Below are 27,831 nucleotides of genomic sequence, written 5' to 3'. Positions count from 1 at the left end.
AAAAACGAACATACGGAATGCCCATGTGAAAGAACACTAATTGGTATTTTTCAAGCACTTAAATTGTACAATATAATTATAATTGTTTTACTGACAGGCATGTTTGAGACAGCTGCATCCCGATCCATTTCCTGCTTCTCCACATTTCTCAGCTGCTGCAAAATGACAGTTCAAACAAGGAAAGCAGGCACAGGTGTGAAAGATTACAGGTATATGCCAATTACAAGTTCACTGCTGGTTCAGAAAAAAATCCCTTTCACCATAATTGAGCAATATGCAGAATGGATGCTGAGCACTAAACTTTTATTTTGTGTTGCCCATAGCAAGCAGTCAGGATCCAGTGCAAGTTGAAATTGCCCACACTCACGCCAATACACATAAAAACAGCAAGACAGATTAAATATTCTCTCTTTATTTTCAACAGGCTTGATAGGCCTTAAAGACTTCACATTTGGAGCCAACTATCCTTCAAATCACAATAAATCCATATATTCTTCATATAATATTAGCTGCATAGATACTTCATTTTACCAAAAACTCTCATCACCCACATTTTTTTCAATAGTCTATTATTTTATAGAAAAAATATATTTCCGCGACATAGCGGATGTGTTAAATGGCTGTGACTGTTCACTGTCCATAGCTGCTTGTAATTTCAGCATGTCATGCTGGTCCATCGGAACATATGTCTTCTAGGTAAGATGCCCCAACATCTGTAGAAGCTTGGTGGCCCTAGTATGGCATCAGGCACTCTGCACCAGGAATAGGCAAAAAGGAGGTCTCGGTCCCCCATGCCCTCTTTTTTCCATCACTACTAGTCTTTTTAAGTCATTCTTAAGACTGGGACCTATCTACAATGCAAAATCCCACAAAAAAAAAAACGTGACTGACTGTAGCTCAGCAAGACAAAGTCTCTGATATACCTCAGGTCCACTTTTCATTTTAAAGGGCTGTTCAGCTATATTTCTGGTAATAACTGAAGAAGTTTAGTCATTGTAAAACGTCATAACAATGTCTCTGCCCGTTCCCAAGGTGGACATTCGTACAAAACGTCTTCGGCATAGCCATTCTCACTGTACCACTGTTCTGCCACAGGTTCTTCCTTCAACTCTTGCCAAGTTGGGTGGTGTTCAGGAATCATAAACCATTGGCTATCCACTATGGCAGGGTCTTGCTGGGCTAGTTCCAGTCCAGGGTTGGTCACTACTGAGGCATTGGGTCCAGAAGAGCCCATATCTCCCTCCCACCACATGGATATTAGGGCGGTCTGCAGATCGAGGTCATCAAAGTTGCTGCCATTCAGAGGATCTTCAGGAGGAAACAGGTTGTCTCCATGTCTTTCAGGGACTCTCAATGCTGGAAGAACAGGATTGGCTTTTTCTTGTCTCCGAGGCTGCTTGTATCCGCAAGAGGAACGCTGGGTTTGGTGGTTGTTCACTCGAGAGGATGTTTGGTAGGGATGGTGGAGTGTCACCTTGTTGCATCTCGGAGGGTCAAGGTGAGAAGCTGGCATCCTTCTCCTCTTCAAGACTCCGTTTACAAACATATCTGCATAACGGGGGTCCATCTGCCAAAATCCACCCTTTCCAGGTTCATCTTTTCCCCGAGGGACCTTCATGAAGCATTTGTTCAGGGACAGGTTATGACGGATAGAGTTCTAAAACACAAAGCAGAAGAGTAAGAATTGCAGTAGGTATATGGATATAACCACAGCCAAAACATTTTCTGGATAAAGTGGGGAAGGCCTGGACCCTCTATCAGGTATTCATTAAGTTTGAATCCTGTTTGAAAAGAATTCCCCTGTTTTCTGAATTCCTAACCCAGCGACTATTGCTGTTCCAACAAGTGGGAAATTTCACCTCAAGATTGTAGACAAAGGGGAACAAGCACACAACAACCCTCTACATGTTTGGAGGCAGTGGCCACTTCATCAGGATGAACAGGGAATGTACATTATCTGCAAAGGAGCCTATCATTACTCAAAAGAACACATAAAACACCGATATATGAAATATACAATAAGGTTCAACCAACAGGAAGACTGGAAACAGAGGGGTGCTAGATAGGGCTTACCCAAAGCCAGAGGACAACCGCCAGGTCAAAAGGCAAAGACCCAAATGTTGGCATTGTATGTGTACGTTTGCTCCTTTTCAGATACTGTATATTCCCTGTTCCACCTGATGAAGAGGCCACTGCTGCGAAACATGTAGAAAGCTGCTGTGTGCACATTCCCAATCTTGAGGTGGAGCTCACTCCTAAGGAGACTCAAGTCATCCAAAATAGGGAATTATATCACATAATAGAGGGAAGGTTTTTTAATTGATTTTAATTATGTGCTCTTTCAAAAACTTTTTTAGAGTCTTGTAATAAATGTTGACATTTTACATATTGTTTGTCTCTTGTTCTTGGGGTACCGAGGAAATCAACTTTTTTTCTGTTTCTATATTCAATTTGTGAGGATGTGGTACCCAACCCTTAGTGTACTTGTTGGCACCTCATTCAATATGAAGAAGTAGGAAATTTCCCCGGTGGAGAAGCAGAAGCAAGCAGCAATAAAAATGTGACACAGGTGTAAATCCCTTGCAATTTTATTACTGTGCCCCCATTAAAAAGCATATTCTCCCACTTGGGTGATCACCATCACTGGCACAGGAAATAAGGCAAATCTCCCCAAACAAAAATCCAGATGGTAGCTGAAACCTGAAAGGAGTTCTAATCCTTTCCACACTGTGTTGTCAAAAGGTACAAGTCAATTTCCTCTATCCATTTGTCAACCTGCAGTTTATAAATGATAAATCGAGCCTAATCACAGATGAGCACTGTTTGTATTAAACTGGTCACTTTAGATAAGCCAAATGTTATTTCAAAAAGCATCATCTCTTCTTGGCTCTAACAGTCAGGCCCATGTGCAATAAAAGAGTGTAAAAGAAAAAATAAATAATTCTTCCCATCATTACATCATGGGGCTAAACCCAAAAAACGCTAAAAATTTAAATTTCCCCAGTTTTCTACAAATACTCTGCGAAGAGGGTGAGCACTGCACTGGGATTATTAGGGTGTCGTGTTTGGAGCAAATCGGTTGCTTCCTCTAAATTTGCCAATTATTTTTTTGTGATTTCAACAGCTACTTGGTAAAACCATGAGTCGGCTTGTAAGTAGAGTTCTGCTTAGGGCCTCCCAAACAAAAAGTCCCTTTGAATGTGACAGACAGAAAGTTTAGTTTGAGACTTGTTATGGGCCGTCATGACAGCAGATAAGATGGCACCAAATGGGAATGGGAGGGGGTTTGGTAGCGGAAGTAATAATTGTACAGCTGAAGGGTCCTAAAATGATTTTGCTATGACGTCCGGTCGTTTATTGTTAAACTCCCATCTTGGGTATAACTTGCAAAGATACATTTGATTGTTCCTCACTAAATTTTAAAGATTCTTAAAATTGAAAACCAACATATACACAATCCCATACCCACAGCTGACCCAGAGTAAGGCAAAAATAACCTGGAAAGCATGATCCGATTTGCTATAGCATGGGAAAAAATTCCTTCCTGATCCCGCTGAAGGTTTTAGGATAACTATGAATAATATATTTAGTCAAGGACTTTAGATTGATGTGAACTGAGTGTGTTCCTAAGATACTTATCAAGAGCTCCCTCTTTGGAATATATGTGCTATGACTACCTTGACTACTATGCTGTCTTTATGGTGATTTAGGCCCCATTCACACCTGAGCGTTTTGTAGTGCAAAGCTCCAAAACGCTCAGAGAAAAAAAAATCAATATTACTCTATGGAGATGGTTCACATCTGCACTCTAATGCAGGCCATAGATGGGTCGAAAATCGGCTGAAAATAAAATCGGCCGATTTTCGGATCGTTAGTGGGCTAATTGTTCGGCCGATTTTCGCAGCAATGATGGGCAGATCGGCCGATCTTTTTACCGATAAAAAATTCTGCGCATGAGCCAGTGACCTGAGGAAGACAAAAAGAAGAGGAAAAAGAAGAAGAGGATGAAGAAGAAGAAGAAGAAGAGGAAGAAGAAGAAGAGGATGTAGAAGAGAATGAAGAAGAGGAAGAGGATGAAGAAGAAGAGGATGAAGAAGAGGAAGAAGAAGAAGAGGATGAAGAAGAGGAAGAAGAAGAAGAGGATGAAGAAGAGGATGAAGAAGAAGAGGATGATGAAGAAGAAGAGGATGAAGAAGAAGAGGATGAAGAAAAAGAAGATGAAGAAGAAGAAAAAGAGGAGGATGAAGAAGAAGAGGATGAAGAAGAAGAAGAAGAGGATGAAGAAGAAGAAGAAGAGGATGAAGAAGAGGAAGATGAAGAAGAGGATGAAGATGAAGAAGAGGAAGAAGAAGAGGATGAAGAAGAAGAGGAATTCCAGTCCGGCAAAAAGTGTCCCTGTAGAGAGCTCTGCTATTTCTTTGACAGTTCCTTGACATTTATAGCGGTTGCAACAAAGTATCTATTTGTTTCTGAATAAAAACATCTGTATCCTAAATGAATACAAATAGATACATTGTTGCATCCGCTATAAATGTCAGAGAACTGTCAAAGAAATAGCGGAGCTCTCTGCAGGGACACTTTTTGCCAGCTGTAGACGGGATGAAAATCGGCCAATTTTTTTTACCGTTGCTGGTAACGTCGGCCGCTTGAACAACCGATTGTTTGTTTTTTAAAAGAAAAATCGGCCGATATTCGACCCATCTATGGCCTGCATAAGTCACCTGAAGGAGAACGCCTGAAGCTCAATAAAGTTTTGGAGCTACTTCTGTAGCTCCATTCAGGCAGATTGATGCGTATTTGGGGTGTTTTCATTCCCATAGAAATACATGGAAATACGCAAATAATATGTTTTCATGTGCTTTCACGGATTTTGTTGCGCGACCAAGATCATCTTTCTGGCATGGCAACAATTGATGCCACAGATGAAATTTTTATTTTGGCTAATACAAAAACGCCAGAAATCAAAAAGCTTGAAAATGTGTGAACAAATCACGCACAAACGTTTGCAAAAGTGCATAAAAACGTGCAAAAATGCTATGTCAGGTATGAATGGGGCCTTGCTTACGTTGGGTCTGAATGGTTCTCCATTGGGAAGTTGGTCCTTTTATTTTAAGATCGTGTGTACAAGACCATTGGCTGTTTACTGAATGTACCTGAAATTCCCACCTGAGAGGCAGTGGCTTCACCTAGGCTTACCAATTTGCACCTCCATGCTCAACATGCATATGTTATGAATCCCAGTCTACCCCACTGGCTGATATTACTCTATTAAAGTATAGGAGTGGGTTTCAGTGTGCTGATTCTGTCACGTTTTCCTGAAGAAGGATTCCCAAAACGCGTCGAGTCCACATGTGAACTGTAATCGGAATCTTTGGATGTTATGAACCCCTATGTGGGGAGTAATTTTTATTGTCATGTAGTAGATTTTTAACCACTTGCCCCCCCCTGAGGATTTACCCCCCTTCCTGACCAGGCCATGTTTTGCATTACAGCGCTGCATTACTTTAACTGACAATTTCACGGTCATGCAACGCTGCACCCAAATGAAATTTACGTCCTTTTTTTCCCTGCGAATAGAGCTTTCTTTCGGTGGTATTTGATCGCCTGTTCATTTAAAATTTTTTACTTTTTGCTATTATACATGTCCAGTAAAAAAAATTAAAAAAATCTAAATTCGTCATAAATTTAGGCCAAAATGTATTCTGCGACATTTCTTTGCAAAAAAAAAATCCCAATACGTGTAAATTTATTGGTTTATGTGAAAGTTATAGCGTCTACAAATGGCAGTATATATACTGGGAGATTTAATTTTTACTAGTAATGGCGGCGGTCATCGACTTAAAACGGGACTGCGGCGGGCATTCTGACACTGGGGGGAACTGACATCCCCAGTGACACCAATACAGTGATCAGTGTTAAAAAAAAGCACTAACACTGTACTAATGGCACTGGGCAGGAAGGGGCTAACATGAGGGACGATCAAAGGGTTAACTGTGTGCTGTTTTACATATTATTATTATACAGGATTTATATTGCCAACAGTTCGCTCAGCGCTTTACAATATAACGGGAGACAATACAGCAACAATACAGTTCAATACAAGAGGGTTAGGAGGGCCCTGATCCTGGGAGCTTACAATCTAGGATAGTGCTGTGTCTGTGTGCTTCACTGTAAGCACACTGGTTTGCATGGCTGTGCTGGTGTGAGGGCGTCACAAGGGAAATATCTCACAGTTCAATGCAGTCAGAGATGGCGGTGGAGAGATGCCGACAGCGTCTGTTTCAGAGGAAGAAGTGCGGTCCAAGGAGGGGAGACTTCTTCCAGGAAGCAAGCCCCTAGCCTTCCCTCCTCATCAGGAACCTTTCCCTTCTGCTGGTTACTCATCCTAGCAATTGGGGTATCTCTCCCTACAATAGCCACTCGCAACAAAGCGTGCCAAAACCCAGGAACAGGGACCTAAATAGACCCTGCTGTCCCAAGATGGCCACCAAGGGTCACATGGCCACAGCACAGCCAACCAGAATGCTGCTACAGTGACCCAGGAAACCACAGAGAAACGATGTTTCCTACAGACGTTCTCTCCAGACTGAGGTACCACTCAGGTCGAGTGTCACCTACAGTGGGGAAAACAGATTGCACCTGCCTACACGCATTAACCCCTTCCTATACTGGGCCAGCACACACTAGTGACGTTTTATGGCTAACTGGAGTTTAGGTCTTTTGGCAAGCTATGGCTCCATCCAGGAGGCAGGCAATCTGATCTTGGCCATACACTAGGCAATTGCGTAACAAGCTCTCAACCACTATTTCTTGCATTGATGAAATCATTGGAAAGGTGGTGGAAATCAATTACAATTATCTTTATCATTTGCTCACATAAAGACAGGAAACCTCTGTGGCTGAAAGATGACTGAAAGCAACAAAACCGTCATCCAGTATGTATTGCCTCCATAAAGGTAAGACAAGGCACAGGAGGGCGCATGCTATGTATCTGCGGGGTTATATACATCAGTGGTTCATATAGTGAACTAGGTGTAGCAGGAGCGGACTGACAACTCATGGGGCCCCCGGGCAATAGGGGATCATGGGGCCCCTGTGTCCTTGCCCAAACTCAAAAAAGCCTATGAAAAAGGTACCAGGGGCATCTCATGGGGCCCCCTACTGACCCCGGACCCTCAGGCAGTGCCCGAGTTTCCAAATGGTCAGTCCGCCCCTGAGGTGTAGAGTTATTCACCCTGAGGTCATCACAGAGGACAAGGGGGCACTCTTTACGTCTGGAGGAAAAGAGATTCCGGACTCATGTACACTGCAGCTGATAAACTGACGTTCAGGAGCTGTTCAACGTTTTTTTCAGCAGCCCCTGAACTCTCCCTAATGTTTTCCTATGTGTCCATGTACACATCTTCGTTTACAGGCAGTTGAGTTTACAGTCGTTTCTTGAACTCACCATACTTGCGTTCAGGAGATTTTACCAAACGCTTGTAAACGCGGTTAACCGCGTTTATAAGCATTAGTGTTTAGAAGCTTTTTTAACTTTTCCATGTCCAGATGCTGTCCAGAGCCTTTTTTCAACACCAGAAATGCATGCAAAGCATTTTCCATGTATTCAAATGGACCCGGTACACCAGCGCAGTCAGTTCCAGGTTTTACGTGAAGGAAAATGGTAGAACGTGCTGCATTATGCTCATGATGGGATCCATAGTGAATACAACCAGAAAAGACAGGTCATCTCAACACTTACTGCTCTCTCTGCTTCTGCTCTCTCTATTCCTCTCAAAATGTCTGAAATAGTTAATCATTTACTATTTTTCAGTGCATTCTGGGCATTTCGGAGGGTCTCCTGAGGTTATCTTTTAAAAACGCTTCTAAATGCAAACACACATAAACGCGGTATGCAAACGCAGATAAACTGGCCTTTTTAAACCTATGTTTTCCAGTAGTCAGTTTCCATCGTTCAGAAGAGTTTTCCAAACTCCCTGTGTACATGAGCCCTTAATCTTCAAACATGGAAAGGTTTCTTCACAGTAAGAGCTGTGAAAATGTGAAATAGACTCCCTCAAGAGTTGGTTCTGGCCAGCTCAGTGGATTGCTTTAAAAAGGCCTGGATTCTTTCCTAGATACACAGAATATAGAATATATATACACAGCTATCTCCTCCTGTGCCACCATCCCTTCCCTCCTAGATTGTAAGCTCGAAAGAGCAGGGCCCTCGCTCCCCTCATGTTTTGCATTGTATTGTTGTGTTCTGTCCCCCTTTGTAATGTACAGCGCTGAGCAAACTATTGGCGCTTTATAAATACTGTATAATAATAATAAAAATAATAATATAACTGGATATAACATTTATAGGTAAAATTGATCCAGGAAATATCTGATTGGCTCTCGGGGGGATCAGGAAGAAATTTTTTTCCCTGCAGGAGCAAATTGGATCATACTTTGCTGGGTTTTTTGCCTTCCTCTGGATTAACTGTGAGTATAGGATTATAACTTTTTTTTTTTTCTTTTACAAAGAATTTTATTATAGAATAGGAAACAGCAGAGAATCAGTCAAGAACATATGCAATGACCAGCAGCAATATAACATGCAAAAGATTCGATGGATAATACAGAATATGTACTTATGAGAAAACATGAAAATAAACTGAGTACATAAGTGCCTTACAGAAAGGAAAGACAATAAATTGCAAAAATGATAGTCATTTAGAGACTAATAACATAATGAACTGTCAGGAAAAATTTTGCAGAATCAGCATACAGAATGTGAGATGAATAGGAGAAGGAGCCTCTCTTAACACGCAGGGCTCTCAAAGGAGTCCAGCACATGGGTGCAGTATTGCTAGTATGGGACTCAAAACAGGAATCATGATCAGCACAAATAACCTGGAGAGGACAGACTAGACCAGGGGTCTGCAACCTTTAAGACATAAAGAGCCACTTGGACCCGTTTCCGAGAGGGAAAAAAAGACTGGGAGCCGCAAAACCATTGCAACATTTAAAACAAATCCGACACTGCATATATTGCAAAAAGCGCTCTGGTCATGAAGGGGGTTTAAGGGCCTAGTAAGCAAAGGGTTAATCAGGGCCACAGTGTATCATCATAATCACAATCATAGCCTTAGGTCAGTGGTGGGCAACCTTTTTTTTCAACTGAGCCAAATCTCGCCAAAACCACGATTAAAATTTATTTTGAGAGCCACATTTTTAAAACTGAAAATACATCCCCCATATAGTAATTCATCCCCCATAGTAATTCATCCCCCCTATAGTAATTCATCCCCCATATAGTAATTCATCCCCCATAGTAATTCATCCCCCCTATAGTAATTCATCCCCCATATAGTAATTCATCCCCCATATAGTAATTCATCCCCCATATAGTAATTCATCCCCCCTATAGTAATTCATCCCCCCTATAGTAATTCATCCCCCCTATAGTAATTCATTCCCATATTGTGTCAATTCACTTACCTGTACTCCGCGCGTTCCTCTCGCCATGTTCCCGCGCAGTTCTGGTCTTCAGGGCGGACTGTGAGAGGAGAGGAGTTCGTCACGCTGCCCCGCCTACATCCTGACAGCCAATGTTTGCCACGCTCCGTGGGCCGGATTATAAGGTCCGCCGGGCCGTAGTTTGCCCATTGCTAGGCTAGCTGCAGAGTCCTGACTTTTGGGGCGGCCGCCCGAGAGGAGGGAGGGGAGCGGGCGCCCGGCACACAGAAGAGCTGCATTAACCTCCCTGGCGGTATGATTCCTTCCGATTTTTTGTGCTGAAAGCGGTACCATTTTTTCGCATGGAAATAGTTTTTTATTGTAGGCTGTCATTTTTAGGAAAATTTCCCCACAAATCATTATCACTCAATTCTGCAAGTGGTTCTGATTTACTATCGCTGTTCTCTAGCCGGTCTAAAACCGCTTTTGACCTAAAGGGACGCTTTTTGGACGCCATGGACTTTTCTAAGTTTCCAGGCAGAAAGAACAGACAAAATGCAGGCAGGGCACAGGACAAAGCACTCGGGACAAAATGTATGTGAAATGGGATGAAACAGCAATGTTTTACTATTGAAAATTGAAAAAAAAAAAAGACATTTTTTAAATTTTTTAAATTTCCCGCCGCCGGCGGCGCCCGTACGTCCCGACGTCACGGGGACCGGAACACAGAAGCCGGATGCCGGCATCGGCCGGAGGAGATGGCCGGGGACGCTGCAGGGGACACATCGCGGGAACGAAGGACAAGGTAAGTGCTGCAGGGACCCCCAGAGCAGCGCCGCATGGTAAGCCTGAGTGTAGCTCATGGTATAGAAATTCTACCACGAGCTACACTCGGGAAAACCGCCAGGGGGGTTAAAAGAGCCGCGGCTTGCCGACCACTGAGCTACGGCAACCCTATTGCCTGTCACCTGGTGGGCAGTGTGCTCCGGAGCCGCAGCAAAGGTGAAAAAGAGCCGCATGCGGCTCTGGAGCCGCGGGTTGCCGACACCCGGACTAGACAAGAGGAAACAAAGGAGCAAAGAGGAAGAAGACAAACAGACAACAACAACAAAAAAAAGGGGGGGGGGCTCCAGGGGGACCGCGGAAGAGAAAATAAAAAAATCTAAAAAAGGAGAAAAAAATACGCTGGTATATAAGTTTTATATCGACAAGAGGGACTGGTCGAATCTTGACGGTTGAGCTATATCAAGCCAAGGACGCCATGTCTGTAAAAATTTTGTATGGGTGTCTAACAGTATAGCTGTCAACTTTTCGTTGACCATTATAAAGTTCATCCAGTTTTTGACAGCCTCGAAGCTGAGGAGGGGAGTCTTCCAGGCTCTCGCAATCGTCAGCTTGGTGGCTATGAACAAGTGCGATGCCAGCTGACGTTCAGAATGAAGTAGGCCCACTAATGGTTTAAATAACAGCACTTCGTACGGGTTGTGTTTAATGTCTGTGTGGAACATAGTGCGGAGAAGGGCGTAAACTCTGATCCACAATCTGCACACCTTGGGGCAAGTCCACCAAATATGGACCATGGTACCTGTCTGTTGATAACCTCCAAAGCAAGTCGGGGAATATGTGGGAATAAAACGAGCCAGACAAGCAGGCGTGTAATACCATTTACGAAGAACCTTGCTGGCGTTTTCTAGAATGATAACATTCCTAGAACATTTGGATAATTGTTGGGTCAGGATCCGCCAATCCTGCTGATCTACTTTTTTTTTTTAATGGTTGAACTGGATGGACTTTTGTCTTTTTTCAGCCAGACTAACTGTGTAACTATTGCCCTGAGGAAGGGAGTTCGACTCCTGAAACGCGTTAGCACTTTAACCGAGGACCCATGCTGTCCACGACTGGCATCCTTTGACTTCTTGTCTCAGTTTTTATGACCTTTTTGGCTTGTGAGCATGTTTTTGCTTTTTTAAATAAATTTCACATTATTACAGTAATGCACGAGGAGAGTGCGCCCTGTTTTGTTCATTTCAGCTGTGTAACTGTGTTTTTATGAGCATGTGATGGCTCCTTTAATGTCTACTGCACTGTGTCACCCATCTAGACATGCTATGTCTCTTCTGCAAGAAAACAAACATTCGCAATGTATATTATTTCAGGTACTTATATAGCACCGTCAATTTACATACAGTATATATTGTACATTCACATCAGTCCCTAACCCTCAAGAGGCGTAAAATCTAAAGTCCCTAACTCACATTCATACATACACATACTAGGGCCAATTTAGACAGGAGCCAATCAACCTACCAGCATGTCTTTGGAGTGTGGGAGGAAACCAGGTTACCCAGAGGAAACCTACGCAGTCACAGGGAGAACATGCAAACTCCAGGCAGGTGGTGTCATTGCTGGGATTTGAACCAATGACCCTAGTACTGCCAGGCAGAAGTGCTAACCATTTAGCCACTGTGCTGCCCAACCCAGCACTCCTTGGTGCCATGAAGAATGAACTCTCGTGGACATGTATGGGTGTTGCGACATTCTTCCTCCAACCAATCAAGATGGTCAAAGATCCGACACCCAAAAGAAGTCAGGGAGAAGATGACGGACATTCTAAAAAGAGGTCAAAACAATAATGTGTTTATTTCTTTTTGTTTCAAGCTCCTCGTTCTAAACCGACTTTCTGCTTTCCCATTTCACCGGTTCACTGGAGTTCTTCTTTATCTCACAGGTGAGGGTGAGGATATCCTTCATGTTTGGATAGCCTGATCCCATTTATCAGGCCTATCATGATGGTGGAACATAAAGGGATGACCTATCTTCCATGGCCTCGCTCTCTTACCCCCCCTCCTTAATAGCTCAGGTGTCACTTACTGGCGAGGACAAAGTGGCCCATTATACAGCTGTCTTGGGGAGCAGGCAGGAAGCACACAAATGACTATAGACAGACACCTGGCACGGTCCTCGCCATACACCGAGCATAGCCATGAATAATGCAGTGTGTCACAGACACTAGAGGATTCCCACTAGACCATGGGCCGCTTGTCACTGCTCTTCCTCTACAAAGATCACTCTTATCTCCCCGGCCAGGGATAAACCAGGTCCTGCTGTGTCCTAAATTCAGATAAGGAGGCACAGGTGCAAGACACATGAAAGAAAAGGACCACCGCCTGGGGACATTTCCATCTACGCTGGCCTGCTCTTCTGTATAGAAATAGCTGCTACACAGGTGGCCCTGCAACAAAAAGAGTTCTAAAAACTGGAGGAAAATTGGAACAGTTGCCCAAAATAACCTGTCAGGTTCTATTTATTATTTTATTTATTTCAGGTACTTATATAGTGCTGTCAATTTATATATATATATATATATATATATATATATATATATATTGTATATATTATTATTATTATTATACAGTATTTACAAAGCGCCAATGGTTCGCTCAGCGCTGTACATTACAAAGGGGGACAGAACAATACCAAATATAGAAATATATATTGTACATTCACATCAGTCCCTAACCCTCAAGGGGTGTACAATCTAAGGTCCCCAACTCACATACACATACTAGGGACAATTTAGACAGGATCCAATTAACCTACCAGCATGTCTTTGGAGTGTGAGAGGAAACCAGAGTACCTGGAGGAAACCCACACAGGCACAGGGAGAACATGCAAACTCCAGGGAGGTGGTGCTGTGGTTAGGATTTGAAACAACAACCCTAGTACTGCCAGGCAGAAGTGCTAACCATTTAGCCACTGTGCTGCCCGCATTTGTAAATGAAGCGATTAATGTAATTAGCTGTGATAGGCAACTACAGTTTGCTGCAATTTTCCAAGAGAACAGAGCGACTGCACCCAATCATGATGTGCTGGAGACAAGAAAAAAATGAGAATCGGATTGGTTGCTCTTAGATTGTAAGCTCCCAGGATCAGAGCCCTCCTATCCGTCTTGTATTGAACTGTTTTGTTGATGTATTGTCTCCATTTTTATTGTAAAGTGCTGAGCAAACTGTATAATAATCCTGTATAATAATAATAATAAGTTGCTGTGTGTGTGGGTGAAGCTAGGAGGGTCATGTGCCGCAGGCGCCACATTGAGAGGGGCGCAGCCGGTGGGGGAAGTAACTGGTACCGACTTTCTCTGTGGCTCTCACTGCAGCAGCTGAAAGCCTGCATCTCCTCCCTCCAACCGGCTTTCAGCTGCTGCAGGGAAAGCCACAAAAGATCGGTTCCAGTAATTTCCCCCACCTGCTGTAGTCACCCCTTCCTGTCCACTATCAAAATCCCCCCCACTGGCTGTGTGCAACAAAAAAAGCTCTTCCAGCAAACTTTGATCACAAGATGCAGCATACGGACAGCACAGTGGCTAAATGGTTAGCACTTCCGCCTGGTAGTAGGAGGGTCGTTGGTTCAAATACAACCATGGCACCAGCTGCCTGGAGTTTGCATGTTCTCCCTGTGCCTGCATGGGTTTTCTCCAGTTTCCTCCCACACTTCAAAGACATGCTGGTAGGTTATTATACAGGATTTATATAACGCCAACAGTTTGCTCAGCGGTTTACAATATAACGGGAGACAATACAGCAACAATACAGTTCAATACAAGAGGGTTAGGAGGGCCCTGATCCTGGGAGCTTACAATCTAACAGAGTTAATTGGCTCCTGTCTAAATTGTCCCTAGTATGTGTATGTATGAATGTGTGAGTTAGGGACCTTAGATTGTACGCCCCTTGAGGGTTAGGGACTGATGTGAATGTACAATATATATGTAAAGTGCTGTGTAAATTGACGGCGCTATATAAGTACCTGAAATAAATAAATAATAGATGCAGCCATGTTGTAATCCTGTGTCTATGGAGGTTTAGGTCCCCCCAACACAAACCACTCCATCCGGTTCAGAATACTCCACACCTGGGAATCTCTCCACCTTCTGCATAAAAGGACAACTGTGCTGTAGGTATAACTTGTCCCTAAGGCCTAGTTCACACTGGCATTGAAAGCAGGAGTTTGAGGGGCGTTTTTAACGCTCTTCAAATGCCTATGCAAATGATATTATGGGCAGCACATAGTGCTGTTCACATGATCAAAACATGAAGCATTGCTTTGCTTCAAAAATGAAGCCTCGAGTTGAGTCAGGAGGCGTTTGAAGCCTTTCAACTCCTTCCATTCATGTCTAGGGTGACGCTCCACAAATGCAGGGCATTTGCGCTGCGGTTAAGGCGCGTTAATAATATTACAGTTTATTATAGGCATTTGTGATGTGGTTTTAATACTTGTAAAATGCTTATAAAATGCTTCAAAACTGCACATAGGGCGTTTGGGGAGAGTTTTTAGCACTTGTAAAAAGCCAGTCTAATGCCCATACTAAAGCTCATTAATGCCTTACTAGAGCTATGGGAGTGTATGGTAAGAGTTAGAAATTCAGTCAAGTGTTTATAAGCCCTTAAAGCAGAGCTCCACCCAAAAGGGGAAGTTCTGCTTTAAGCCTTTGTCCCCCGCTCCCCATTAAGGATTGGCACCTTTGGGGAGCCGGGGGGGGGGGGGTACCCGAATTTGACAGGTATTCCCATTCCCAATTCCTAAGGTGATCAGAAGCGGAAGTTGCCCTCCCCCCTCTCTTCCCGTAGGCTTGTGGAACACATGACAGCTCCCAGAAGACTACGGGGCCATTCACAAAGTGCAGCGCTCCTCGCGCATGCGCAGTGGGCACCCGGCTGTGAAGCTGCAAGCTGTCACAGCTGGGTGCCCACACTGAAGATGCTGGCACCGGGGAGAGAAGACGGCCGGTGAAACCAGCAGTGGTGAGAACATCGCGAGACCGAGGGACAGGTAAGTGGCTGTATTTTAAAAGTCAGCAGATACAGTTTTTGTAGCTGCTGACTTTTATTATTTTTTTTTCAGCTGGAACTCTGCATTTCTTCCCCATTATACCCCCATTGGGTCCTCGTCATCCTGCATGCCACAGCCCCATTCATTTCTATGAGGAGCAGTACTCACTGCAGCCTTTAGCAGTCTTGTGGGGTATGGCTCTCTCGACCTAAATAAAGTGGACCAGGGCACACACGTGCAGGAGGAAAGGGACCCACCATTGATGGTTTTGAAAGAAAGGCAGTATGACTTGGGCAGGGCTGCACAAAGATCATAGAATGGGGACAGAGGTAAATGCTTGATGGACTGAGCTGCATTCAAGAGGGTGGGGGAATGCCTTAAAGGAACAACCTGTATCAAAGGTACATTTGTCCTTTTAAATCAACTGACAGGTCAACAAACTCTTTTCAAGAATTCATTGAAAGAACCATCTGACAGTTAAACCGACACCTTACAATAGTTCTAAAGACAATTAAGAGCATTTTACACCTTACAGAGCTGGTCGTGTTGGAAGGTCAAGTAGTTTGTTGTGATATTTTACATGAAAGGGCTTATTTAATAAAACCAGTGGAAAGAGCAATGAGTTAAAGTACCTGTGGCAACCAATCAGAATATATCTCGAATTGGTTAGATTTTGGTAAAGCAAAGTCTGATTGGCTTCTGTCCCCTACACTCCACCAAAACCGTCCTACTCAAACTAACCGACCTGCTAACCTCCAAAGCCAATGGCCCCTACTCAGTGCTACTACTCCTCGACCTCTCTGCGGCTTTCGACACAGTCGACCACCCCCTCCTCCTCAAAAGACTATACTCTTTTGGCCTCAGAGACTCCGCTCTCTCCTGGCTCTCTTCCTATCTATCACAACGCTCCTTCAGTGTTACCTATAACTTTGCCACCTCCCCCTCTCTGTTGGAGTCCCTCAAGGCTCCGTCCTCGGGCCCCTTCTCTTCTCCATCTACACCTCCTCCCTTGGCCAACTGATACACTCCCACGGCTTCAACTACCATCTCTATGCCAATGACACGCAAATCTATCTCTCTACCCCTCGCCTCACCCCTTCAGTCTCCGCCCGAATCACTAGCCTTCTGAAAGACATATCAGACTGGATGTCACTCCACTTCCTCAAATTAAACCTTTCCAAAACCGAGCTCCTAGTTTTCCCCACAGCCCCCCCATCCCCCTGACCTCTCCATCACGACCGACAATACCACCATCAGCCCCACCCCGCAAGACTGAGTACTTGGTGTCATTCTAGACTCCAATCTGTCTTTCCAGCCCCAGGTCCAATCGATGACAAATTGATGCAGACTCTACCTACGCAACGTCTACAAAATACGCTCGTTCCTCCAGAAACTACAAAGCAACTCATTCACTCCCTTATCATCTCCCGACTTGACTACTGTAACTCCCGCCTCATCGGCCTACCTCATCACAGACTATCCCCGCTTCAGTCTATCCTGAATTCTGCAGCCAGACTCATCCACCTCACTAACCGCTCTGTATCCACCACCCCCCTGGTCATTCCCTCCACTGGCTTCCGATTGCCCAACGCATTAAATTCAAAATACTAACATTGACGTACAAAGCCATTCATAACGCTGCCCCAAACTACATCACCGACCTGATATCCATCAACCACCCAAAACGCACTCCCCGCTCCTCACAAGACCTCCTACTCTCCAGTTCCCTGGTCTCCTCCTCCCATGCCCTTCTCCAGGACTTCCCCCATCCTCTGGAACTCACTACCCCAATCCATCAGACTGTCACCTACCTTCCTCACCTTTAGGAGCACCCTGAAAACCCATCTCTTCAGAGAAGCCTACCCCGCCCTCACCTAACTGCTGATCTCCTCCGCTCTTCCTACCACTCCGTCCCCCACAGCTATTTCCTCCTGTACCACTATCCCCTCCCTCCTAGATTGTAAGCTACAAGGAGTAGGGCCCTCGAACCCCTCGTGTATTTTATTGTATTGTTACTGTACTTTCTCATGTATTGTCTCCCATTGTAATGTACAGCGCTGAGCAAACTGTTGGCGCTATATAAATACTGTATAATAATAATAATAATTGGTTGCTGTGGCTTACTGGGCTTTGCACTTGCATGCATATTGTTCCTTGTACTGATTATCATGTCATCATCACCTTCAGCTTTCACTCATGCAGAACACACCACACTATCAGCGATGGATCACAGTTGACAATATAAACAAGATAAAGGCCGTAACCCATCCCATTCTATCCAATACAAAATATAAAACTTTGGCTGGAGTTGGGCTTTAAAAGAACCTCCCTTGAGCATCTCATAGAGATCAGCGGAAAATCAGGGTATAAGGCCATACAGTGAAAGAAATAAGTATCTGACCCAAAACATACTGCCAAGGCAACAAAGGAGTGGCTCAAGAAGAAGCACATTAAGGTCCTGGAGTGGCCTAACCAGTCTCCAGACCTTAATCCGATTGAAAATCTGTGGAGGGAGCTGAAAGTTCACGTTGCCAAACGTCAGCCACCAAACCTTAATGACTTGGAGAGGATCTGCCAAGAGGAGTGGGCCAAAATCCCTCCTGAGATGTGTGCAAACTTGGTGGCCAACTACAGGAAACATCTGACCTCTGTGATTGCCAACAAGGGATTTGCCACCAAGCACTAAGTCATGTTTTGTGAAGGGGATCAAATACTTATTTCCCTCATGAACATGCAAATCAGTGCATCATTTGTTAGACCTGCATTTCTTTTGAATTTTTTGTTGCTATTCTGTCTCTCAGTGTTACAATACACCTACCATTCCATTTTTAGACTGATCATTTCTTTGTGAGTGGGCAAACATTCAAAATCAGCAGGGGATCAAATACTTATTTCCTTCACTGTATGTACTGAAGTACCTTTTGCCCAAACAGATTCCTCCAGGGCAGTGTTGAAAAATAAAAGGAAAATTAATTGGTTGAGAATATCTATTCTTGATAATGAAGGGTTTCTGCTTGTTCTACCCTAGGCTTGGTACATAACAGAAAATAGAAAGGTGATTTCGCCCGACATCTCTTACCTGCCAGCTCGGGTCAGCATGTCTGTAGTAGCAGAAGTTCTGGGTGATCCAGTTGTATATGGCAGACAGGGTCAGTTTCCTCTGCTGGCTTGCCTCCATGGCCATACAGATAAGACTAGCATACGAATATGGCGGTTTCACATGAGGATTGGTTCTGTAATCTACCTCCTGGATAGGATTGGGGGCAGATGTAGGTAAAGAAGGCCAGGCGTTGCTTCCCAGGGTAACCCTTTGTTTCCCGTTACGAGGAGCCTGGCAGGAGGCTATATCCCCAGCGGTGGGGCTGCATGGACCCTGGTTTGTGTGCAGAGGAGGAGGACATGAAGTGGCAATGGATGACAAGTCTGAACTCCGGATGGAGAAGTCTTGGAGCCACTGAAGGTTGGTTAAACTGTCATCTTCTCGATTATTATCCTTCTCCATAAGTGATAAGGACTGGTGGTGGGAAGAAAGGACTGGCATGGTCTTCTAGGAGAAGGGAGATGATGAAACCTATAATCAGAGACATCTCATTAGAATTCTTAAATAAGAAGTGTAGTCACAAACATTTGCCATATTTTTTTCTTTCAGAAGATACTATTTTCACTTTTTTTATTCTGTTTTTGCACCTTGGTGCTGCTGATCTCCTACAACCACCTTCGAGCACTTCCTATCTACATGGACTTGTGCCACCAACAGCTGTGTGATGGGCCTCCTGATGGTGACAAAGGCCAAATATGTCTGTGCAATAAGCATCAGCATGGCCACTTATAGTTGGTACTGGAGGGGCCCATGGTAAGTTGACAAACCAGGCGAACAACTAGGAGTTCAGGGAGACAGCATTGCCCCCATTTAACAGGAAGAGCCTAGACCAGGATCTTCATGGCAGGATTACCAGGCATTGTTTTATTAAAAGCTGCAGATTTAAATAGATGGAAAATCATTTCTATATTGCATAAACACGTTAGAGCCTACAGGAGATCTTAGTGATTGGATTTACATCCATAGCATGGTGGCTCCAAAACTGTGTGCATTAATGGACTATAGCAGGAGTCTCCAAACTATGGCCCTCCAGCTGTTGAAGTACTACAAGTCCCATTATGCCTCTGGGAGTCTTGCCTGTGGCTGTCAGAGTCTTGCAAGGCCTCCTGGGACTTGCAGTTCCTCAACACCAGGAGGGCCATAGTTTGGAGACCCCTGGGCTATAGTATAACGGTGTTGTACTGCGTTTATACTGTAATTTTGTGGGAACACATATGGGTGCCTGCAGCACATGTATGATCTACATGTATGATCTTATACATACTCCCTTTTGTTGATTATATAGTGGCAGAGCATGAGGGTTTCTTCTGATTCATTAATGGACTATAGCACAGGTGTCAAACTGGCGGCCCTCCAGCTGTTGCCAAACTACAAGTCCCATGAGGCATTGCAAGATTGACAGTTACAAGCATGACTCCCAAAGGCAGAGGCATGATGGGACTTGTAGTTTCACAACAGCTGAAGGGCCACCAGTTTGACACCCCTGGACTATGGTGTCAGCTAGAACACATACAAGCATCAGTTGTAGTAGGAAATGGGCAGGTGAAGTATTTGTTTCTATGGGGTTACCTAGTATGACACCATGTGGAATGTCAATACTAATGACCATGGAACACTACAGATGTCCCCTTATCACATAACCCTCCTAGTTTCCAGGATGCCATTCTTCTTTTTGATTGTTCAATTCTAATAATTACCAACAAATGTATAATCAATGGGCCACTCTTGAACCATATCCTTACAGTAGGTAAATCCTGCAATCCACCATCCATATATAAAGAAGAACTAAAGCCAGATCTTGCTTGTTCATTTCAGATAGAGTTAGGGAGGGTTATAGTCCCTGACAGTTTTTTTTCTTACCCACTGTGTCCAATTGAGGAGATTTCCCTTCATTTTCTGTCCTATAAACAAAACAGGAAGTGAGAGGAGACCCCCCTAAAGTGAGGAAATCCCCCGTTGTCACCAGAAACAGTGTCTCCATTGAAGGATTCCCCCTCTATTCCTGTTCTGGTGACAACCCAAAACGTGGGATTTTTTTTCACTTTTGCTCTCGGCGAGAACAGTAAACAGGAAAGATAGAGAGGGTGAATCTCCCTAATGGGACACAAACAGCAATAAAAAGCTGTAAGGTATTATAATCCACTCTATCCTAAACTAAAAAAAGTTTTTTCTTAAATTGTTCAGACAATCTGTCAGTGTATGGCCATTCCTTTACTTCAGTGCATGTTCAGTCTGCAATTGACTGTTTGAAAATGGAGTGTTTTATTTATTAATTTTTCATGCGATTTTCAAATGAATCTTTTCAGATCGATCTGTATGGCTCTGATCCCTCTTGTTTGCCATCTTGCTCTCCATTTAGCTGCCTCTCCCCTAATGACAGTAAATATAGCCAGATAATTTCCCTCTGTGGGCTCTGCCACAGCCGCACCACCTCCCCCAGGCCTCACCCCAGAGACTGTTTGTTCAGAACAAATAGCGGTTGTTCCTGCTGCCTGCGCTTGTCGCTGAGCCACTCGGGAATGCCGTTACCTGTGCAGATAACCACCCTTTCCTGGCCTGTCATGCAGAATCGCCTTACTTCAAATATAACACCAACTCCATACATTGTACAGATCCCAGCACTGTCCAGACCCCACTGATAATCCACAGTCGGTGATTCCTGGATAATATATGAAGTAACCATCGGCTGATCTTGTCCTGATAATCTACAGTCAGTGATCTCTGTATTATTCCATAGGCAGGATCTGCTTCCTACTTTGCAGTGGTTGATTTTCCCCTAATAATCTACTGTCAGGGATCTCTGGATATTATATAAAAGAATCACTGTCTGATCCCGTCCTGATATTCTACAGTCAGTGATCTTTGTATTATTCCATAGGCAGGATCTGCTTCCTATTTTGCAGTGGTTGATTTCCCCCTAATAATCTATTGTCAGTGATCTCTGGATATTATATAAAAGAATCACTGTCTGCTCCTGTCCTGATAATCTACAGTCAGTGATCTTTGTATTATTCCATAGGCAGGATCTGCTTCCTACTTTGCAGTGGTTGATTTTCCCCTAATAATCTACTGTCAGGGATCTCTGGATATTATATAAAAGAATCACTGTCTGATCCCGTCCTGATATTCTACAGTCAGTGATCTTTGTATTATTCCATAGGCAGGATCTGCTTCCTACTTTGCAGTGGTTGATTTTCCCCTAATAATCTACTGTCAGGGATCTCTGGATATTATATAAAAGAATCACTGTCTGCTCCTGTCCTGATAATCTATAGTCAGTGATCTCGGGATATTATATAAAGTAACCATCATCTGATCCTGTCCTGATAATCTATAGTCAGTGATCGTTGTATTATTCCATAGGCAGGATCTGCTTCCTACTTTGCAGTGGTTGATTTTCCCCTAATAATCTACTGTCAGTGATCTCTGTATTATTCCATAGACAGGATCTGCTTCCTACTTTACAGTGGTTGATCTTCTCCTAATAATCTACTGTCAGTGATCTTTGTATTATTCCATAGGCAGAATCTGCTTCCTACTTTACAGTGGTTGATCTTCCCTAAATATCTACTGTCAGTGATCTCTGTATTATTCCATAGGCAGGATCTGCTTCCTACTTTGCAGTGGTTGATTTCCCCTAACAATCTATAGTCAGGGATCTTTGGATATTATATAAAAGGAGCACTGTCTGCTCCTGTCCTGATAATCTACTGTCAGTGATCTCTGTATTATTCTATAGGCAGGATATTATACAGAAGCAGCACTCTCTGATTCTGTCCTGATGATCTACAGCCAGCGAGGGCTGGATATTATATAGAAAGAGCACTAGCTGGTCCTGTCCTTATAATTTACAGTTGCTGGTTACTGGATATTGTAAAGAAGCAGAACAGTGCGCTCCTGTCCCTGCAGACACACATACAGTGCTGCTTGGAAGTGGCCTGCTTTTACCATTACTTGTCTTTCCCTGTAATAGCTGATTTGCAGGAGGTGACAATCCCCTCGGGATATGCGGCAGGATCAGATCACCTGGCAATTTAATCAGGATGCAGGAGATACAATGGCAGCCAGGCCTGTCACACCGGTGTGCTCCCCCACAGACCTGCACACAACACTGTATGGACCTGTCTAATGGACTGCAAGACTTATTAACACACATCAAACTTCACACCAGACCTAAGTATTGTGTGTACAGATCTGGCAATGCATTCAGCTCACCACTGACAGTTATGTTTAATAATCAATAGGCAAATGCAACCGCCTATAATAAGTGGAAATGAGCATTTACCTGGATGACTACCATAGAATAAAATCCTACTCAGGGTGGATATAGAAAGAAAGGGATTTGCTTTATTGTATTTATTTTCAGTATGTGTAACCGTTTTAAAAACCTTGTTTCTTCATATGTATAGGTACACACACACAGACACACACACAGACATATGGGGGTTATCTACTAAACCTGGAGAGTGCAAACTCTGGAGCAGCTGTGCATGGTAGCCAATCAGCTTCCAAGTTTTATTGCCAAACCTTAACTGAACAAGCTGAAGTTAGAAGCTGATTGGCTCCCATGCAGAGCTGCACCAGATTCTGAGTGCTCCAGTTTTAGTAAATCTCCCCCTCGGTGTCATTAAATCGGCAGGTTTGGCTTCCTGCTTCGCAATGCTACACAATGGTTGTGCTTTGTCATTTCTTCTAACAGCACAAGCCAAGGGGATAATCTACACTGCCTCCAGTGTATATATATATATATATATATATATATATATATATATATATATATATATATATATGGATGGGGGTCATTACCTAGGCAGGTTCGGCTTCCTGCTGTGCAGTACTACACAATGGTTGTGCTTTGCCATTTCTTCTAACAGTACAAGCCTAGGGGTTAATCTACTCTGCCTCTAGTGACTATATATATCCATATATAGATATATGTATATTTATAGGGGGGGTATATGGTGTCATTACATAGGCAGGTTTGGCTTCCTGCTTTGCAGTTGTACACAATGGTTGTGCTTTGCCATTTGTTCTAACAGTACAGGCCTAGAGGTTAATCTGCCTCTAGTGTGTGTGTGTGTGTGTGTGTATATATATATATATATATATATTTATTTATTTATGGGGGGGCAAATTGTGTCATTACATAGGCAGGTCCTGCTTCCTGCTTTGCAGTGCTACATAATGATTGTGCTTTGATGTTTCTTCTAACAGTACAAGCCTAGATGTTAATCTATTCTGCCTCTAGTGCATATATATATATATATATATATATATATATATATATATTCATAAGGGGGGCATATGGTGTCATTACATAGGCAGTTTCGGCTTTCTGCTTTGCAGTGCTACACAATGGTTGTGCTTTGCTATTTCTGCTAACGGTACAGGCCTAGAGGTTAATCTACTCTGCCTCTAGTGTGTGTGTGTATATATATATATATATATATATATATATATATATTTATTTATGGGGGGCCAAATTGTGTCATTACATAGGCAGGTTCAGCTTCCTGCTTTGCAATACTACACAATGGTTGTGCTTTGCCGTTTCTTCTGACAGCACAAGCCTAGGGGTTAATCTATTCTGCCTCTAGTGACTCTCTCTCTCTATATTTATCTATGGGGGGAAGCATATGGAGTCATTACATAGGCAGGTTCAGCTTCCTGCTTTGCAGTGCTACAAAATGGTTGTGCTTTGCTGTTTGTTCTAACAGTACAGGCCTAGGGGTTAATCTACTCTGCCTCTAGTAGTTAATCTACAAATCTTCTTTTCAATAGTGTTTATTCGTTTTTTCATAAGAAAGAAGTTACAAACCGATACAGAGAAGATATACATCCATACCCCCCCCCCACCCTCCAGCCAATTATAAACTGCAGCCCTTTCAGGCTGGAACAGGCAATACGCAAAATACAATGTTTCAAAATAATTATCTGTTGATGATGACCAGGGGGGTCCCTTAGGGACCTGTACATGGAAGATCTGCAACAACAAGATATCAGAAAGAACTAAATCTAATGTAAAACTATTTGTCAGGTCTGGTGTCTCAGACCACCCTGACCTGTATAAAGTGGGCAATCGTCCTCAGATGTTCAGCATAATCTACAAATCTTAATAATTAAAGCAATAACCAGTAATAATGTGCAAGACATCAAAAATGACACTGCAAATAATAATTATACCGCAATAATAACTCATAATACTCGCCTACTGAATTTACACTCTTATACTATACACTATGTACCAGGGGCGGACTGTCCATTTGGAAACTCGGGCACTGCCTGAGGGCCCGGAGTCAGTAGGGGGCCCCATGAGATGCCCCTGGTACCTTTTTCATAGGCTTTTTTGAGTTTGGGCAAGGACACAGGGGCCCCATGATCCCCAATTGCCCGGGGGCCCCATGAGTTGTCAGTCCGCCCCTGCTATGTACATTATGTTGGGTCAATACACTATATGGTAAAGATGAGTGTAATGATGTTGTTTAGACCTCTGTGCCGTCAATCCACACACATTCAGCAGCAAAGTGATAGCCTTTGCACACTCCTGGCCTTCACACACTGCACCACCATCTCCCCAGTCGCTGTGATTCTCCTTACAGGGTTCTTCAGGCCTAATAATTGGCACAAGGAGACAGCAGGAAGTGTGTTGTATGAGCAGTTGGCTGCTGCATCTTTCTGAATGTGAACAACACCATTACGCTCAATTCATCACAATCCAGGGATCTGGGATTAGTGACCTCTCCCTTTAATTGAAGGTGTGACTGCTGCCATAGCAAGTCATGTGACTGCGCCAAAGGTGACAACACACAGGGCCACCCTGCCTGCACCTGAATGTGGATTTGTATTCTGTAAAATGAATAAATAAATAGTTCTTCTCTATTAGCAGGGATGAATGTTACCAATCCATAGGCAATGCAGAGAATCTATCAGTTTATTTACTATTTCTATAGCTATAGAAATAAAAAATTAAACGAAAAAAAAAATGTAGCCGGTATAAGGAGGTAAGAATAATGATCCCCCAAAGTATGACCCTAATAAGGGAAGATTCTATAGATCCATACTGTACAGATTATTGTTTACACTCAGGGATAATGCAGCATGCTGGGATTTGTAGTTCTACTAAACTTGCAGAGATGATGGTTACCAATCCATTAGCCATGCAGGGAAGCTATAATTCTGTACTTCTATGAAAATGAAATGATGCAAATGCAGCCCCTCTAAGGTGAGACCCTACAGATCCATGATGTACACAGGAGTGTTCACAATGCAGCATGCTGGGATATGTAGTTCTACTAAACTTGCAGAGATGACGGTTACCAATCCATTAACCATGCAGCAGGGGCGGACTGACAACTCATGGGGCCCCCGGGCAATAGGGGATCATGGGGCCCCTGTGTCCTTGCCCAAACTCAAAAAAGCCTATGAAAAAGGTACCAGGGGTATCTCATGGGGCCCCCTACTGACCCCGGGCCCTCGGGCAGTGCCTGTGTTTCCAAATGGTCAGTCCGCCCCTGCCATGCAGGGAATCTATAATTCTGTACTTCTATGAAAATGAAATGATGCAAATGCAGCCCCTCTAAGGTGAGATCCTACAGATCCCTGAGTGTTCACAATGCAGCATGCTGGGATTTGTAGTTCTACTCCATTAGTAGAGATGATGGTTACCAATCCAGATACAATGCAGAAAATAGATCATTTCATTTAGTATTTCTATAGCTAGAGAAATACAACATTAAGGGCCAGTTCACAGTACAAAAATGCACTCCAGATAAGTTGTTGCTTACAGTTCACGCCACACACAGTTCCAGTTCAGTTTTGATGCGGTTAGCCATGTTCCAGTGTGGTTCAGTGCAGAAAAAATGCAGCATGTTCTACTTTTTTTCTGCACTGGAAATTGACTGGAACTGACTGCACTGGTGTGAACCAGGGCCATTGGAATACATGGAAAACAGTGTGCATGCATTTTTGATGCAGAAAAAAAGTGCACTGAACTGCAACTAGTGTGAACTAGATCAAAGGGCCAGTTCACACTACATGCGTTTCAGTAGCTTTTTTTCTGCATCCAAAAGGCACAGAAAGTAGATTATATGGTTGCCAATGTCATAGTTCACATCATTGCTTGCTGTTCCAGTGTGTTCCGGATGCAGAAAAAAAAGTACAACATGCTGCATGTTTTCTGCACAGAACTGTACTGGAATGCAGTAAAATGCATCAAAAACACACCGGAATGCACCAAAGACACACTGGAAAGCACCTATTTTACACCCCGGTCATACCATTGTGATTTAAATTCGCGCAATTTGTGAAATTTCAGCGTGATTTCTGAAGACTTTAGACCCTGGCCACACCAGGTGCGACTTTGCATGCAATTTGCCATGCCATGTGACTTGCAAATCGCATTGCAAGTCGTACCGTATTGTAAAACGCATCAAAAATGCACCGAAGTGCACCAAAAATGCACTGGAACACACATGTCCCTATTTAAATTGAAGAAAAAGCGAGGGGAAATGAACTGGAACGCATAAAAAACGCACATGCAAAAATGCATCCGGAATGCATCTATAGTGTGAACCGGCCCTAAATGAAGAAAATGTCGCCTGTATCAATAAGTCCAAATATTGATCCCCTATAGAAAAATATAGTCCTAACAAGGTATCATTCTACAGATCCATACGGTCCATATTCCCGTTTACAGTCAGGGATAATGCAGCATGCTGGGCCTTGTAGTTCTCCTCTATTAGTAGAGATGATGACCAATCCTTAAGCCATGCAGAGGATCTATAACATCATTCTGTACTTCTCTGGCTATAGAAATACAAAATGAGAATTAAATAATGGAAATGTGGCCCCTGCCAGGTGAGATTCTACAGATCCATGCTTGTATACAATGCAACATGCTGGGACTTGTAGTTCTACTCCAAGAGATGAATGCTACCAATCCATAGGCGAGGCAGAGAATCTACAATATCATTTTATAGCTACAGAAAATGACACAACAAATGATACCATGTGGCCCCTATGAAGTAAGAACATACAGATGCAGGCTGCCCATAGTGTCGTTTACATGCTGGGATCTGTAGTTCTCCTCCATTAGTAGGACTGTCACCAGCCCACCAGCCAGGCAGGGGGTCTATGAGAGAACTGTGTACTGCTATACATAGAGAAGTACCATATTACTGCGGTTATACAGATCCATATGTTCTCTGCCGCATGCTGGGATCTGTAGTTCTCCTCCATAAGTGGAGATGAGTGTCCCCGGTCCATAAGGGGATGTGTGATCGCTCCGTGCCCAGGCACACGGGGGAAAGTTCTGATGAGTGTCGGTGAATGTGCGGTGAATGTGAGTGATGGGCACACCGCCCCCCTTACCTGAGATGGATGTATCGGGGGTGGCAGGCGCTGGGTGAAGCCCGGACTCCTCGGTGATCCGATCACATCTACATGGACCTGCCACCTCGCCTCCCTGGGGGGTTCAG

At 43.6% G+C, this 27,831-nt stretch overlaps 1 protein-coding gene across 1 annotated transcript; it reads right to left on the bottom strand.

Annotated features, from left to right (window-relative positions):
• Positions 1 to 392: 392 nt before the first annotated feature.
• Positions 393 to 27,831, bottom strand: LOC149473203 (forkhead box protein J1.2-like). Its single transcript, XM_089683268.1, has 3 exons — positions 27,725 to 27,831; positions 18,335 to 18,826; positions 393 to 1,657 (listed from the first exon to the last, which is right to left on the bottom strand). Exons 2-3 carry the CDS (start codon positions 18,794 to 18,796, stop codon positions 1,004 to 1,006), a joined length of 1,116 nt encoding a protein of 371 aa, XP_089539394.1. The 5' UTR covers positions 18,797 to 18,826; positions 27,725 to 27,831; the 3' UTR covers positions 393 to 1,003.

This window comes from Staurois parvus, unplaced genomic scaffold (assembly GCF_062004578.1).
Source record: "Staurois parvus isolate SC_StPar_1 unplaced genomic scaffold, SC_StPar_1.0 ptg000018l, whole genome shotgun sequence".
Classification (NCBI taxonomy): domain Eukaryota; kingdom Metazoa; phylum Chordata; class Amphibia; order Anura; family Ranidae; genus Staurois; species Staurois parvus.
The sequence above is the reverse complement of the archived record's forward strand: the minus strand, read 5'-3'. Positions and strand labels throughout refer to the sequence as shown.

Bases quoted from the DNA above. Each gene is read 5' to 3' on its own strand.
- LOC149473203 (XM_089683268.1), bottom strand. From the start codon at position 18,796: ATGCCAGTCCTTTCTTCCCACCACCAGTCCTTATCACTTATGGAGAAG. The intron at 1,658-18,334 runs GTAAGAGATGTC...TTTGTGTTTTAG, and splicing joins ATGCTGACCCGAGCTGGCAG to AACTCTATCCGTCATAACCT.